Source organism: Passer domesticus, chromosome 1 (genome assembly GCF_036417665.1).
Source record: "Passer domesticus isolate bPasDom1 chromosome 1, bPasDom1.hap1, whole genome shotgun sequence".
Lineage (NCBI taxonomy): Eukaryota > Metazoa > Chordata > Aves > Passeriformes > Passeridae > Passer > Passer domesticus.
The window spans coordinates 158,103,612-158,117,939 of NC_087474.1; the positions used below are offsets into that span (position 1 = coordinate 158,103,612).

At 51.9% G+C, this 14,328-nt stretch overlaps 1 protein-coding gene across 2 annotated transcripts in view; it reads right to left on the bottom strand.

The window, feature by feature from the left end:
* Nucleotides 1-1,901: 1,901 nt before the first annotated feature.
* PTP4A3 (protein tyrosine phosphatase 4A3) overlaps nucleotides 1,902-14,328 on the bottom strand; it is a 42,162-nt gene continuing 29,735 nt past the window's right edge. Inside the window, exons 1-6 of one of the 2 annotated variants that reach the window (XM_064398860.1) lie at nucleotides 13,316-13,338; nucleotides 12,151-12,971; nucleotides 10,766-10,858; nucleotides 7,415-7,545; nucleotides 7,004-7,078; nucleotides 1,902-6,580 (exon numbers count right to left, since the gene is read on the bottom strand). In XM_064398860.1, the coding sequence (XP_064254930.1) occupies nucleotides 6,463-6,580; nucleotides 7,004-7,078; nucleotides 7,415-7,545; nucleotides 10,766-10,858; nucleotides 12,151-12,255 (522 nt within the window). In that variant the 5' untranslated portion in view covers nucleotides 12,256-12,971; nucleotides 13,316-13,338 and the 3' untranslated portion in view covers nucleotides 1,902-6,462. Of the gene's footprint in view, nucleotides 6,581-7,003; nucleotides 7,079-7,414; nucleotides 7,546-10,765; nucleotides 10,859-12,150; nucleotides 12,972-13,315; nucleotides 13,339-14,328 lie in introns of those variants that run through there. The other variant, XM_064398850.1, reaches the window with a different exon arrangement.

The following is a 14,328-nucleotide window of genomic DNA, read 5'->3' on the forward strand; positions in this document are numbered from 1 at the left end:
CAAGGCAGCCCTCAGAAAACATTTTTTAATCCAGTCCTATGTGGCTGGTCTGGACTTTACTGAAGACCCTGCAATCTTTGCTTCCTTGCTCTGTGGAGACCTGGCTTGCTGAGGTGGGGTACGAACACAGACAGGGAGAGCTGTGAGCCATGGCTCATCTCCCAAGGCTTTGGGGTCTCCAGCATGGATGTGTCTGTGCGAGCTGAGAGTTCTGGGGGTGCCTCTATGCTGGTGGAGCTCTGAGTGTCCATGACAGTCTCAGATGAGTCCCTCCTGAATCTATGCTGCTGTCCCTTGACCTCTGATGACTGGAAAGGGAGCCAGGGGTGAGCCCAAGCTGTGGATGTCCACCTTGAAGTGGGGAGGGGGGGTTTCACTGATTTTGCTGTTGGCAGGACTGAAAGCACTGCAGTCCATGGCTGTGATGGGCCTCACGAGTACCAGCATCCTCTGAGAATTGTTTAAGGCACTGTGGACCATGGCACCAGTTGGGATGAGATCAGACAATTGTAGAATGGTTTGAGTTGGAAGGGATCTTAGAGATCATCCAGTTCTACCCCTGCCTCCACCATGGGCAGGGACATTTTCCACCAGACCAGGCTGCTCCAAGCTCCATCCAGCCTAGCCTTGAACACTTCCAGGGATGGGGTAGTCACAGATTTCTGGGCTGATCCCTGTGAGTGGCCAACTTAGCCTTTCCCAGAACCCCCCAATTTAATGAACTTTCATAGTACTGCTCTTAGGGAGGGCAGGAACGTGTGCATGGAGTGGCAGCAGCCTAACACAGAGAGCTGGGATCTGGCCTGCAAAGGGGTGCACGTTTTTGGGTGACGGAGAGCAAGGAGGAATGCAGCAGGTAGGAGCCAGCATGTACAGGCAGGAGCGCGGGTGGGTGTTTCTCCAGCACACACGTCGTGTTCAGCAGTCCCCCAGCCCTCCTGCTGGAGAAGAGAGGCAGCAATTAGGCTGATTGAAGGCCCAGTTGCTTCTTGCACAAGGAGGAGGCAGTGCCCCTTGCAGCTTCGATTCAAAGCCTGCAGGAGATAAGGATCTGCCATGCCAAGCACTTGGGAAGTGCTGGGGGAATCCAAGGACAGCTCTGGCCACGCCACCCTGCTTCACCTCTATCCTCTTCCCAGCTGGCATCTGGCTTAAAAGCCTTCCTGAGCCCAGAGCAGCACAAAGGGAGTTTCCTCCCCACTCTTCCATGCAATCCCCATGTAATTACTTGGGAGCTCACACAATTTTGTGTCAGCTTTGCTTGCTTACCAGCCTGTTTGTGCAAGCTCCAACTCCTCAGCCTCCATGGAGACTCGTTTTTGCCTTCCTTGGTCATGGGGAGCAGTTAAAAACCCAGCTGATTTCATGTGACCAGGTGAGGTGTGTGTAGTGTGCCCTCTGGGTGTATTTCAGGGTGTCCACTCAAGGTTAGGCCATGCTCTACTGGATATAAAATCACAGAATGGTTTGGGTTGGAAGGGGCCTTCAAGATCATAATTCCAGCTGCCCCACCATGGGCAGGGAAACTTTCCCCTAGATCAGGTTGTTCCAAGCCCCATCCAAGCTGCCTTGAACACTTCCAGGGATGGGGCAGCCACAGCTTCCCTGGGCAACCTGTGCCAGGGCCTCACCATCCTCACAGGCAAGAATTTCTTCTGTGTACCTAATCTAATCTGTCAGTTTGAAGCCATTCTCTGTTGTCCTGTCACCCCAAGCCCTTGCAAATTCTCCCTCCAGTTCTCTTGTAGCTCTGGAAGGTGTTCTAAGGCCTTCCTGAAGCTCTCTCTTCTCCAGCCGGAACGAACTCCCCCATCCACTTCCACCCTTGGCCAGAGTTCAGCTCTGCCTTTGCCTCCCACATCCTGATAATTCCCATCAGCAGCACCAGGCACACAGGGATGTACAAAACAGTGAACGCTTTTTATTTTGCTGCTGGAGTGTAACCACTGTAATTTCATAAAACTCAAAAAAAACAACAAAAAAAAAGTGATTACCGAAGGCATACATTTTTTTTTTCCTTTTTACACAAGACGTTAAGTAAACAGACATGTTTCTTTTTAAAAAGGTTATAAAGTGTCAAGATCCTATACCTCATCTGCATATTCAAAGTGATGCCATCTGATACAAAAAGCATTGGGTACAATAATTTAGCTATGGCTCAGACCAAAAAAAAAAAACAAACCAAAAAACCCCAAAAAACAAAACAAAACAAAACCAAAAAAAAAAAAACAAAACCAAAAAACCCAACAAAAAAAAAAGTCATCTGGGCTTAATCTACACACTACTATGGTTGCCCAGGGGGTTAAAAAGGAAAATATGCAGCTCTTTGTTGCACAGAAAGGAACAGCAGGGAAGTGGAGAGTTCATTGGGAGATCATAGTCTGAAGGGAAGCAGCGGAACGCCCCCTCCCCGGGAATGTCTGCAAGAGCCCGGCCCAGGACTCCCCCTCTGTGCCAAGAAACCAGCCACATTTGTCTCCCACCAGACAGAATCCCATCCAAACCCACCCGCCAAGCTGCACCTACCCCGCGTGCTGGCAGCAAATAAGATACAAGACCTTGGAAACTGCATGGAAGTCACGAATCTCCCTGTGTGCTTTCCCACTGGGACTAATAAAAACCAAACAAACCCAAGGAAAAAAATAAAAAAGGAAACGACTCGTTCTATTGTGGGTAGAGCCAGACTCTGCTTTCTCGGGAAATCTGTTCCACATAAACCTCTGAAGCTCCCAGCCCAAGCACCACAGCGTCAGCCTTGCTGCAAGACTCGTAATATGAATTTACAAATGCAAAGTCTTTACGTGTGTGTCACCAGAACTTTCTGAAATTAAGAGCTGGACATTTGTGATGGCCACATTTCCTGCCTTCCCACCATCCCACCCCCTCCACGTGCTCCATCTGACTGGAAAACAAACAGCAGAAGGGATATTTGAGGGCATATGTGTGCTGTGTGTCCCTGGTGAGAGGACACAGCTACAAGTTGCCGCTCAGATTTATTCCCTCACACGAGGCTCAGACATCACTGACTCCTGGGTAAAGGCTCTTAGTTTGATGGTTGGGGCACCTCTGCTTTGCCATCCCTTGGGTCTGCAAAGTTCTTGCACCAGTTTGGAGCCTTGTCCCTGCAAATTGTGGTGGCTTTCCATGGAGGGTGAGGGGGTGGGTAGGGGTGAGAAATTATTAAAACCCAGTTTGAGCCTTTGCTTCTGGAGAAAAGGGCAGGATGGTTTGTAGCCAAAGCCATGGGGTGTCTGTTCCCTGTGACATCTGCCAGGACTCGGTGGGAACAACAGGAGCAGTGGCAGCACTGGCAAATACATCAGATTTTTAAGGGTCTCCTTTCAGCATCATGGCTTTTGAGGTGAAATGAGGATTAGTGTACAAGGAGAGAACCCAAGACCAGCCCAAACCATGAGCCCTTGGCGGCTTAGGCCTTGCTCTGGTGTTGTCTACTGAGTTTCAACCTTCCCCCTTGCCTAACTGTCAAGACTTGTGAGCTCTTCTTTGAGATTTCTAACCCAAATCCCCCTCGGAAGTCCCCTCAATTTCCCCAGTCTGTTGCTTCTGTAACCTTCTCTAGGCTGAAACATCAAGGAGTTGGTACCTCAGAGAAAGGAACCCAAGTCGATATTAAAAAAATCCCAAATATTTGGCAGTCCAACCCAGAGACACTTTTGAATTTAGCCCTTCATGCAAAACAGCAGCTCCTGGGCTGCCAAGGTATCCTTTCCATGGAAGCAGCACATTTTAGGGTCAAGGGGGAGACATCCATGGAAAAAAAAAGGAAAAATATCTAGGACAATTAAATCAGCATGATTTGTTTTTTGTTTTTTTTTTTTTTTCTTTCAGTAACTCATAAACTGAGGAAGATCAAGATGCCACTCTGCCAGCCAGATGCCCTCAGGATTTGGCCACATGGCCAGATCAAGGACTGCTTTTATACCAGGAGCTCCCTAATTTTAAGGTGATTGGGTTGATGCTACATAAAGCAAAGCCTGTCCCCCTCATGTTCCCCCAGGCCAGCCCCCCAAGCTGAGGTCTAAGTGAAGTCTTGCTCAAGAGTGGCCAAAGGAGGCTGAATTCAAATTCCTCTGTCCCCAGCCTGAGTCCAGCTCAAAGGCATCGTGGCTGAATCCCAGGACCTCTTGCCATGGGCAACATTCCAGGTGATGCTGCCATGAGCATGGGTGAGGAAAACTCATCCTGGCAGGACAGAAACGTCTCCAGGCCCATAAAGCAACAGTTCCCACAAGGAAGGGCATGGGACTGGGAGGTTTCCTGGCTAGCAGGGACTGGGGTTGTCACCACCACAATGCCAAGCCACCTCCTATGTCCCTGGGGAAGAAGCAGCACCTATTTTAGCAGCAGGAGGACAGACCCAAGCAAGAAGGGGATGGTGACCCACCCAGCAGGGTGCTCTAATACAGAGTCAGGCTTTTTTATCAGTCCAATCCACACTATTCCAAATCAACACAGACCCTTTGACCATTGCTGCCTTCTCCACGAGTCATGGGAACCAACAGCCTGGGATAGAGCAGGAGAAACTCAAGGGACTGAAGGCTGACCCACAATGTTGGACAGGCCCAAAGTGTGTGGTATGACAACTCCAGGGCCACATGTGGAGGGTCCCCACCTCACTCAGCACCACAGCTTATCCCACAGGATGGCCTTCCCTGCCCTGCCTTCCCCATCAGGACAGGTGAAGCGGTGCTGGAAACAGCTCCAAACACCTCTGCTGCTCACCCATGTGGTGGTACAAAGCAGGCCCCAGCCTTCTGCAGGTACTGAAGGTGTCTAAGCAGCCTTCCTCAGCACCTGTCCCAAGAGATGAACGCCCTGAAGCAAATGTCTCTGGACAGCAATGTTTTGGAAGGCACACAACCCTCTGGAGAGACCCAGCTCAGGGTCAAGAGGACACTGAGGGCATCTCAAGGTGCTCAGCCCAAAACCCCAAGAGGTGGATGATCAGCCCTCCTTGTCCCAACAAGTGCGATCCTCTGCAGCTGAGGTGTGAGTAGCAGTGAGCCAAAGGAGCCCTGGAGCATCCCCTGGGCCACATGTATATTCTGGTGATAGTGGATGGCAGCCAGCTGTGACATAGTGCTGGGGATCAGTCTGGGGGACCATGGGTCACCTCCTGGGCTCTACTGGGCAGTGACAAGAGAAAGAAAGGCCAGAGGATGTGCGGAAGACAAACAGGGTATTTTTTTTAAAGTTTTTTTTTTCCTTTAATTAGCAAATTTCTTGTTATCCTCATTAAAAGAAAAAAATCACCCCCATACCCCCTACGTGGCCACTGCTCCAGCTGCTGCAAGCGTTCAAAGGCAGAAAGTTGAGAGATGTTTAATGTCCCAGCTCAGGGGCAGCTCTGAGCCCAGCCCACCTGGGTGTGTGCTGGGGGTGCCAGGCGCCTTGGTACAGACATGGAAAAGGCAGCTGCAAAATCAGGTGATGTGCTCTTGCCAGGAACACCCAAAATCCCCTAGGAGAGCTGCAGCCCAGCCCCTTGGCCAGCAAATGCAGTGGAGGACATGGATGTGCCTTGAGAGGCACACTGTGTCCCCAGGGCACTGCAGCCAGAATTGGGGTTTGTGCCACAGCTCAGGGGTGGGGACAGCACAGCAGAGAACCCACCACCCTGGGCACTGAATTTGGAAGCTATAAATAAGAGCACCCCACGCTTTGGGGGACCCAGTGCTGATCCAGCACCCCAGCAAAGCTGAGTGCCTCAAAGCTCTGCTGTGGTCCCCGAGGCTCCCAACAGCTCTGCCTTCACTGGAGCTGGAACTCCATCTGCAGCATCCTGGCTGGCACTGAGGCAACAGGGAGGTGGTGAGCTGACAGAGGGGCCAGGAGAAAGGGAATAGTGCTGGGGGTCTTAGCTCAGCCCCTCCCCTGGTCACAAGGTCACTGAGCTTAGAGGCCCTGTCACCTCTTCCTGCTATCACCACCGTCCCCCCCGAGGCCACTGTGCCATCCCCACCTCCATCCCTGCTGCTGCAGCCCTTAATTTATGGGGAAGAGGTGGGGAAAGGTTTTTCTGGGGGTGCTCTGGCACTTCTGCACCCCATCCCTTCTCAGCTGGCAGAGCCCTGCCTGCATCACCCCAAACCAAGCACCCTTTGCCCACCCCTCTCAGTGCAATGGGAGGGGAAAGGGGGAAGGAGGATGGTGATGAAGAATGGTCACACAAGCTGATTGCCTGCTAACACCAAGAGTCTCAGGGCAGTGCTGCCTTCCCTCCTTGGGGCTGCAGCTGGAGAGAGCAGCCTTTTTTGGGGATCCAGCAAGACGAGTGTGCTGTGAGTGCTGGAACACACTGGAGATGCTCCACGTCCCCAGCCCAGCCCTGGCAGAGGGGCAGCACATGGGGAGCGCAGGGCTGGGCCAGGAGGTGAGGGGGTGGGATGTGTGCGAGTGCCTGGGGGTCTGTGCACGGATTTTGGCAAGAGGTCATTGAGGTTACATGATGCAGCATTTGTTCTTGTGGTTATGAGGGTCCTTAAATCGGAGTCTCTGCTTTGGTCGGTATTTTTCCAAGTAGGTCAGCTGCTTGCTGTTGATGGCTCCTCTGCGCTTCCTGCGGGGACAGAGAAATGCCAGAACAGTCAGAGGTGTGCCATGAGATTCCCCCCCACCCCAAACCACTCTTGTTGGGGGGCTGAGACCCCCTGCCTGGAGCAGGAAGGCATTTTGGAGGCTGAAGCCAGGTGCACCCTCCAGGGAATAGAGACAGGCACTGACCCCAGCAGCTTTCCTTGCTGCTCATCCACCCTTTGACTCCCAGGACATGGAGGGCTGGGGAGGAAACATGTGGGACAGAGGTGGGGTGACTGCCAAAAGCCCCTCAGGGATGCTCCATGCCAATGCCTCGTTTTCCCACTCCCAAAGAGAAAAGAAACCCCATTGTCACCAAAACAACCAAACCCTGGGACGTGCCAGATGTCTCCATTCCCTAAGGGAGGGACTTTCTGCCCTAACACCACAACACAGCTCCACTTACTGTCGGATGAACTGGATGGCATCTTCATACTTCATCCCACTCTCGATCAAGGCCAGCGCGACAAGAACGGGAGCGCTGAAAGGCAGAAGCAGTGGCTGTCACTCCCCAGTCACACAGCCCAGAGGCTGATATCCACCATTTAAAGTTCAAGGAGAAGCTCAGGTAGCAGATCTCCCCCATCAACACCTACTCTCCCACTAAAGTTTCACAAAACCCTGCTCAAAGAGGGACTGGGAAAAGCAAGGAGGAGTATCGGCATGGTTGTCCCTCTTCTGCCTTCGTGGGGAGGTGGCAGCTGGGACAAAACCCTGCTTAGAGGGGGGTTGGGGAAGGGAAAGAGGAGAGCTGGCATGGTTTTCCCTCTCCTGCATTCATGAGGGGTGGCAGCTGAGGTGCTGGGCTCGGACTCACCGCCCCAGGCCGGCCACGCAGTGCACGGCCACGCAGCAACCGGGGTCCTCGCAGAACTTGGTCTTCAGCAAGTTGAGCCAATCTTCCACAATCTTGCTGGGAGGAGGTGCTCCATCATCAAATGGCCAATCCTGCAAGGTTGGGAAGAGAGAAACGCTGTCAAGTGTCTGGGGAAAACCTTTCAGGGGTAGTTTTTCACTCCGGGTGATGGTGTTTGGGGCCTCAGCTGCAGGGAGGTAGAAGAGTGCCAGATCTGGGCTCACAGCATAGCTCTGTGGGGATGCAGGTGGTTTTGTGGCATCATGTGGCAAACAGGAATTCCCTGGCTGCTTTGGCTCAGGGTTGAAGACATACAAATCTAGGTCTGGAGTCCTTCTACCTCCTATGCACACGTTCAGCCTACAGGAGCACCTGTAGGATCTGCAACGTGGTCCCCATGACCTCCTGCTTCTGCAGACCAGGATGGCCACCCCATGCTGCATCCCCATCCAGATGACCTCACTGAGCCTGGGGTGATGCAGTTCCCATCCTCCCCCCTGCCAGCTCCTAATTCCAGCACTTGGGAGCACACTGTAGGGGATTTGAGCAAAGGTGGCTTGAAGATGGTTGAAATCTGAGGTTGATGCAGTGCTGAAATTCAGCTTCCTGCAACACACGGAGGGGAAGACCAAAAGAATGGTCTGGGGATCCACTAAAACAGCCCTAGAGAGAGTCCAAGGGAGTGAGATCACTCCAAATGGGGCCATTTAAATACCACCCTTCAGGAAAGGCTATTAAGGGACAAAGAAAAACATCCCATCTTCTGAGCTTCATCCTCAAGTTGCAGGGGTTCAAAATTGGAGCATGGTGAGGAAGTTGGTTAAATGGATTCTGCGTTTGATACCCCTCAGCCCTGGGCTCAGTTATGAGGGGTAAGTGTCCCAAAATGGGGATTTCTTTCCTAAAACAGATTTGTCAGGGGGAGCATGGCCACATGGCCATGCAGCACTGAAGAGAGAGACAGGAAGGGCAGCATCACTTGGAGAGGATGTGGCTTGGTGAGCCCTGAAGGCACTGGGCCCTGGGCCCTAATCCTAGATTTTGAGGAGTGAGTCACTAAGCTGCTGTGCTGGAGTCACCCTTGGTGTGAGATGGCAAAATAAGCTGCTTCACTTCAGTGTTTGAACAGGTGGTGTGATTTCTGTAGGGATTTGATAGCAAAGGAGCACACTGGGCTTCAGGGTATTTGTAGTGTTTGAGCCAGACTCCCTGGCTGGCCTGTGCCTGTGCTGCAAGGCCATGTCCCCACTGCAGCCATGAGTGCAGGTCAGGGGTTCACACCAAGGATGACACAGCACCCTACAGAATCATCCCATGATGGAATGGCTTGGGATGGAAGGCACCTTCAAATATCATCTAGTCCAACCCTCTGCCATGGCAGGGACACCTTCCATTATCCCAGGTTGCTGTAACCTGGCCATGAACACTTCCAGAAATAGGGCAGCCTCAGTTTCTCTGGGCAACCTGTGCCAGTGTCTCACCACTCTCATGATAAAAAACTTTTTTCCTTATGTCTCATCCAAATCTGCCCTCTGTCATTTTAAAGACATTCCCCCTTGGTCTATCACTACATGCCTGTGTAAATAGTCCAGCTCTCCTGCAGCCCCTTTAGGGACTGGAAGGGGCTTTAAGGTCTCCCCAGAGCCTTCACTTCTCCATATATAGACCTAGATATGGTCTATATATAGAAGCATAGAATTGTTTAGGTTGGAAAAGCCCTCCAAGATCGTCAAGTCCACCTGTTAACCCAGCACTGACAAGGCCACCACTAAACCATGTCTCCAAGTGCCACATCCACAGCTCTTTTAAACCCCTCCAGGGATGGTGACTCTACCACTTCCCTGGGCAAGCTGCTTCAATGCTTGACAACTCTTTCAGGGAATAAATTTTTCCTAATATCCAATCTAAATCTCCGCTAGAGCAACTGAAGGTCATTCCCTCCTGTCCTGTTGCTTGTTACCTGTGAGAAGAGACCAACCCCCACCTGGCTACAACCTCCTTTCAAGGAGTTGTAGAGAGGAAAAGATCTTCCCCAAGCCTTCTTTTCTCGAGACTAAACACCCTCAGCTGCTCCTCATCAGACTTGTGCACCAAGATATATTTATATGCCAGATATATCTATGAGGATACAGATAAAAATACACCAAACTGTGTATATCAAATAAAAATATATACCATGATATCTCAAAAATATATAGAGATTTGATACAATTATAGAGATATTTCTGTATCTGCAGAGATACATCTATCTATAAAAACCAGGTTATAGATATCTCTTGATTTACCTTATATAGTTTCTGTATGGTTATAGAAATGTTGATATAGAAGCTATTTAGTTTCTATACAGTATCTTGTATAGTTTCTCTAACTCTCTATATAAAACATATCCTAGATACGTATCTCTCCACATAAGAGAGATATAAGAGATGTAAAGAGGTATGTATATCCTAGATATAGAAACTCAGACTGGAGGCTCCAGTTAGAAATGGGGTAAAATGCAGAATTTGGTGTGTAAGTGAGCAGATATGATCTCAAACATACAAATTCTATATATGCAGGATACAGTGATCTTTCCAAGATATATCCACTACAGACACAGATTGCATCTAGATCTAGAGACATCTATATCTAGAGAGCCACAGGATTATCCACCCATATCCCTGAGGATCTAAGATAGAGCCTCCTCTCTCTCTAGGATATACAATATACAGACAGAGCTATATAAAGAGGTCCTACACACAGAGGACCACCCCAGGAGACACAAGGCATTTCCAAACCCTTCCCTAAATAACGAGCAGAGCCTCACTTCCCAGCTGGAGCTGAACTCCCTGGCAGGGCTATCATGCCTGACATCATCTCCAATTACCTATCAGCCAAGATACAGCCCAGGCAGCTGCATGCTCTGCCTTTCCCAGCTTGCTGCCTGCTCCCTTTCATCCCCCTCAGCTGCACCAGCCAGCTGCTGGAACAGCAAAAAACCCTCACACCACCCCCCAGGATAAGATAACGCCGGGGGTAATGGGAACCACGCGCATCTTCCCCGTGGGATCAGGCGCTCTCATCCCTGGATGCTTCAGAGCAACAGGCAGGGAAGGCAGCTGCCGACTCAGCCGGGTGAGTCACAGTTTCGGCTGTGTGGGCAGCACGTCTCTTTTTAAAGCACCAGCCTCAGCTCAGCTCAGCTGGGCTTCCAGCTCTGCTCCTGCCTCAGGGTGATGCTGTGCTGGGCTGTTTAACAGCCCCAAGGGATGAGATTTTTAAGGGTGGTGTTTTGGGGCAGCACCCCCGGTGCCCATCCTGCTGCCCACCTACCATGACAGTGATGCCGTCCTTCTCCAGGGGGGTCTTGTCATAGGTCACTTCACACACTCGCACGACCGTGGTGGCACCGTACTTCTTCAGGTCCTGGGGAGGGAAAGAGAAGGAGGGGTCTGAACAGATCCTGCCAGATGCACCCCAGTTAACCTTGACACATCCAAGCCCTGCTATGACCATGTGGAGCAGTATGGACCCTTCAACAGTGCTGTGCCCCTTCTCTGAACCCTTGACCTATGATCCATCCAGCCTGGCAGGCACAAGGAAACACAAAATCCCAGGACACCAAAGCCACGTGGCCTTGTAGGATTTTTAACCAGCATCTTCATGACTCCTCAGAGTCACGAGTACCAATGGGGACATTTATTTTTAAGCCCTGACAGCCTCATCAGCAGGGATTTTATACCTCAGGCAAAGAAACAACCCTGACATGGGTGCCAGTCCTCTGAAGGAGAAATTGTTTGTGCCTGCTGAGGTCACACTCCTGATGCAGAAATGCATGGAGGCAGCTGTGGGGGAGTCGTAGCATGCCCTAGCAGCCGAGCTCAGCATCTCACAGATGGCTCAGGGGCTCCTTCTCCACCTCGCAGCCGTATCCCATCATCACTCCAACGCGCTGCAGGCTCAGGCGTGGGACTTGGGATGCTTCCAGCATGGCTCACTGCCCGGCGCGAGGATTGCCCCCGGATTACGTGCCCGGTGCGCCGGCCTCGCCGGGAACCATGAGATCATCCCCAATGATCCACCTCCTTTGTTCCCCATGTGCGCTCACCAGACCGTGGTGAGCCCCACATGCTCAGCAGCCCGGCCAAAAGTCTAAGAGACCGGAGGAAAGGGGAATTTTTCTCCCTTTCCATTGGTGTGGTCCCCATCGCCCTCTGCAGTGAGCATGGGGTGGCTGTCCCCATATCACAGCCACCTGCCTGTCACCCTGAGGCAGTGGCACTCACACAGCTGCTACCAGTGCTGCCTCTTCAACACCAAGCTCTCCAGCACTACTCAACACACTCTAGGTGCTGGAAATACGCTGGGATATTTGGGATCAAAAGCCATTATTAAGGTGCTGGGACAGACAGAGAAGGTTTTGTGCACTCCCGTGTATTGCTCCAAAACCCTGTGACATGATGTGCTACCGGATCTGGCAGGGGATGCAACAGGAATGAGGAAACTCTGCTCCATCTCTACTGTGCCCAAACATCACATTTGGGGTCCTGAAAAACCTCCCATCCCAAAAAGCTGGTAATGTTTGGACCCACTGCCCCAGGATGCCACCAGGGGCTGTGGTACTAAAGGGGATGTGCTGCCCTCTCATCAACAGCAGCTTTTAGTCCCAAAAAATGCAACTGGACCCTGGTCCCCACCTTCCAAACTCTCCTCCTTACCTCCAAAAAGGTGTTGAGCGTGGCATTGGTGGGATTGTGGGTGATGAGGAACCTCATGTTTTTGTAGCAGACCTCCACGGGTGCAGGGCGGTTCATCCGGGCCATGGTGGGGACAGTGGGAAGGTGAGGTGGTGCTGACAGTGGCAGGGTTAAAAACCCAAGAAAAGAGTGGTGTGGAGGAGCAAAAAAAAAAAAACAAACCCCAAACAAAAACCCAACAACCCCTCTGCGCTTCAAAAATAAAAACAAAACAGGATCGAAAACTCAATATACAGACGTTGTGCAAATAATCCCAACTCCTGGGAGCGCACCGGCTTCCTTGACACACCACAAGCCTCCCAGGGGGAAAAAAAAAAGCCAGATGGGGGGAAAAAAATAATATTAATGAAATAATAATAATAATAATAATTAAAAAAAAAATCCCTTTGCTGTAGTGTTGGCGTCCTCTGCGTGTGTGCGACGGCGAGCGGCCGCTGCCTCCGGTGCCGCGCGCTCCCGGGCGCTCTAGAAAGGCCTCTGCATATGGGGGGTGGTGGTGGCGGGAGGGTGGCCCCCGTCACGTTACCCCATCGGGGTATGTGGAGTACTTGGGGGCGGCACGGGGGGCCGGGAGCCTACGGGGCGGCGTCGGCGGCGTCCGGCAGCGGTGCCTCGCTGGGGCGATCCATGCACGGGAGCCTTGAATGGTTGGGTCGGAGGGTCGGGGTGCTGGGCAGGACGAGGAGAGGCGGCCGGGGGCTGCTTCACAGGCTGGGCTGCCGGGGGCTGCGGGGCTCACAGCTGCTCCTCAGCACCTCCATAAATCCCAGCGCAGAGCGAGGCTGCAGGGGAGAGAAAGGGAAATGCAGTGGTGAGAGTGTCCTCCTCCCCAAGGAAGCTCCTGAAGGCACCATCACTTTCTACATCCCCTGTGAGCATCCCATTCACATCTTAACACAAATTAGAAAGTGAGGTGGTATTTAAAGCTAAAGCTGAAATATCATCTAGAATAGCACTGGAAAGCCAGAGGGGATAAATCACATTTCACCTGCAGAACGGAAAGCACATGGCAGGGAAGGCCTTGCTCCCATATACCACCCAACACCTGCACCTGCTGGTGGATTTAAGCACCCAATTCACTCCAGCTGACCCCCTTGACACCCATCCAGACTCCCCCAGACCTCACCTTTGTGTCCCCAAAAAGCACGTTGAATTCCTCCACCCCAAATGCACGCTGTGCCCGAAACCAGCTGCCGCTGCCGCTAATCGGCCACATGCTCCTGGCGCTGGGCTCATGTCCACTAAATGCACCTCTAATGCTCTTAGGAGAATTAAGCCGCCTGCAAATGAGCTATCTTGGGGAGGGGGGGCTGAGGAGGGGGTTGCGTGTGTGTGGTTTTGCCAGGGTTAGTGATGGATGTGTCTCCCTGCCTGCTCATCCACATTCCCACGCTGCCGGCACATCGCTCCCAGTAACGGAGCCCGGCTCCTCCACCCGTGGCATCTTTGCTTTCAAGGATGGCAGTGGGAAGAATTAAGAAAGAAAATCAACTCCCACTGTGGAAATACACAAATCCATGAGATGATGGGCCCAGCAGGGAGGCAAGGGCTCTGCCAGCCCCACTCAGAGCCGAGGGAAACCCAGCCAGAGCCTCCCCAGATTGTTCCCCACTGGACTCTTGTTTTGAAGTTGGTCCTTCCCCCAGGTCAGAGGCTGCTTAGTGCCGGGTGGCCAGAGCCTCAAAATAGACCATAAGCACATAAGTAACGCGAGCCAGGCCAGCAGGCACCCCCTTGGCTCTCCTCACAGCAGCCAGAAACTTTTCCCTCTGGATTTTTCACCCTTATGCAATGCCACAAGGTGGGAGAAGGGAGATGAGATGAGCAGCTCATAACAGCACCTGGGTGCTGACAATGGGTTTGTCCAGGCCTGAGCATTATTTACATGTTTAACACCTCCTGCTTCTCCAGTGGTACCCAGGGATGAAAAAGTTAAATAGCAACAGGAAAAAAGCCAGGTAAGGTATCAGGGGAAGCAGAGCTGTTCCGCTGAGTGTGCCCAGTTTGGCTGTTAAAATCACAAACTCTTCCCAACAACCATCTTCCATCACACCTGACTAATTTTTTTTGCCCATAAAGAAGGGGATAATGCTATTCCAGAGTCCTGCAAGGATGTTCTGCGAAGTTCAAACCCTGCCT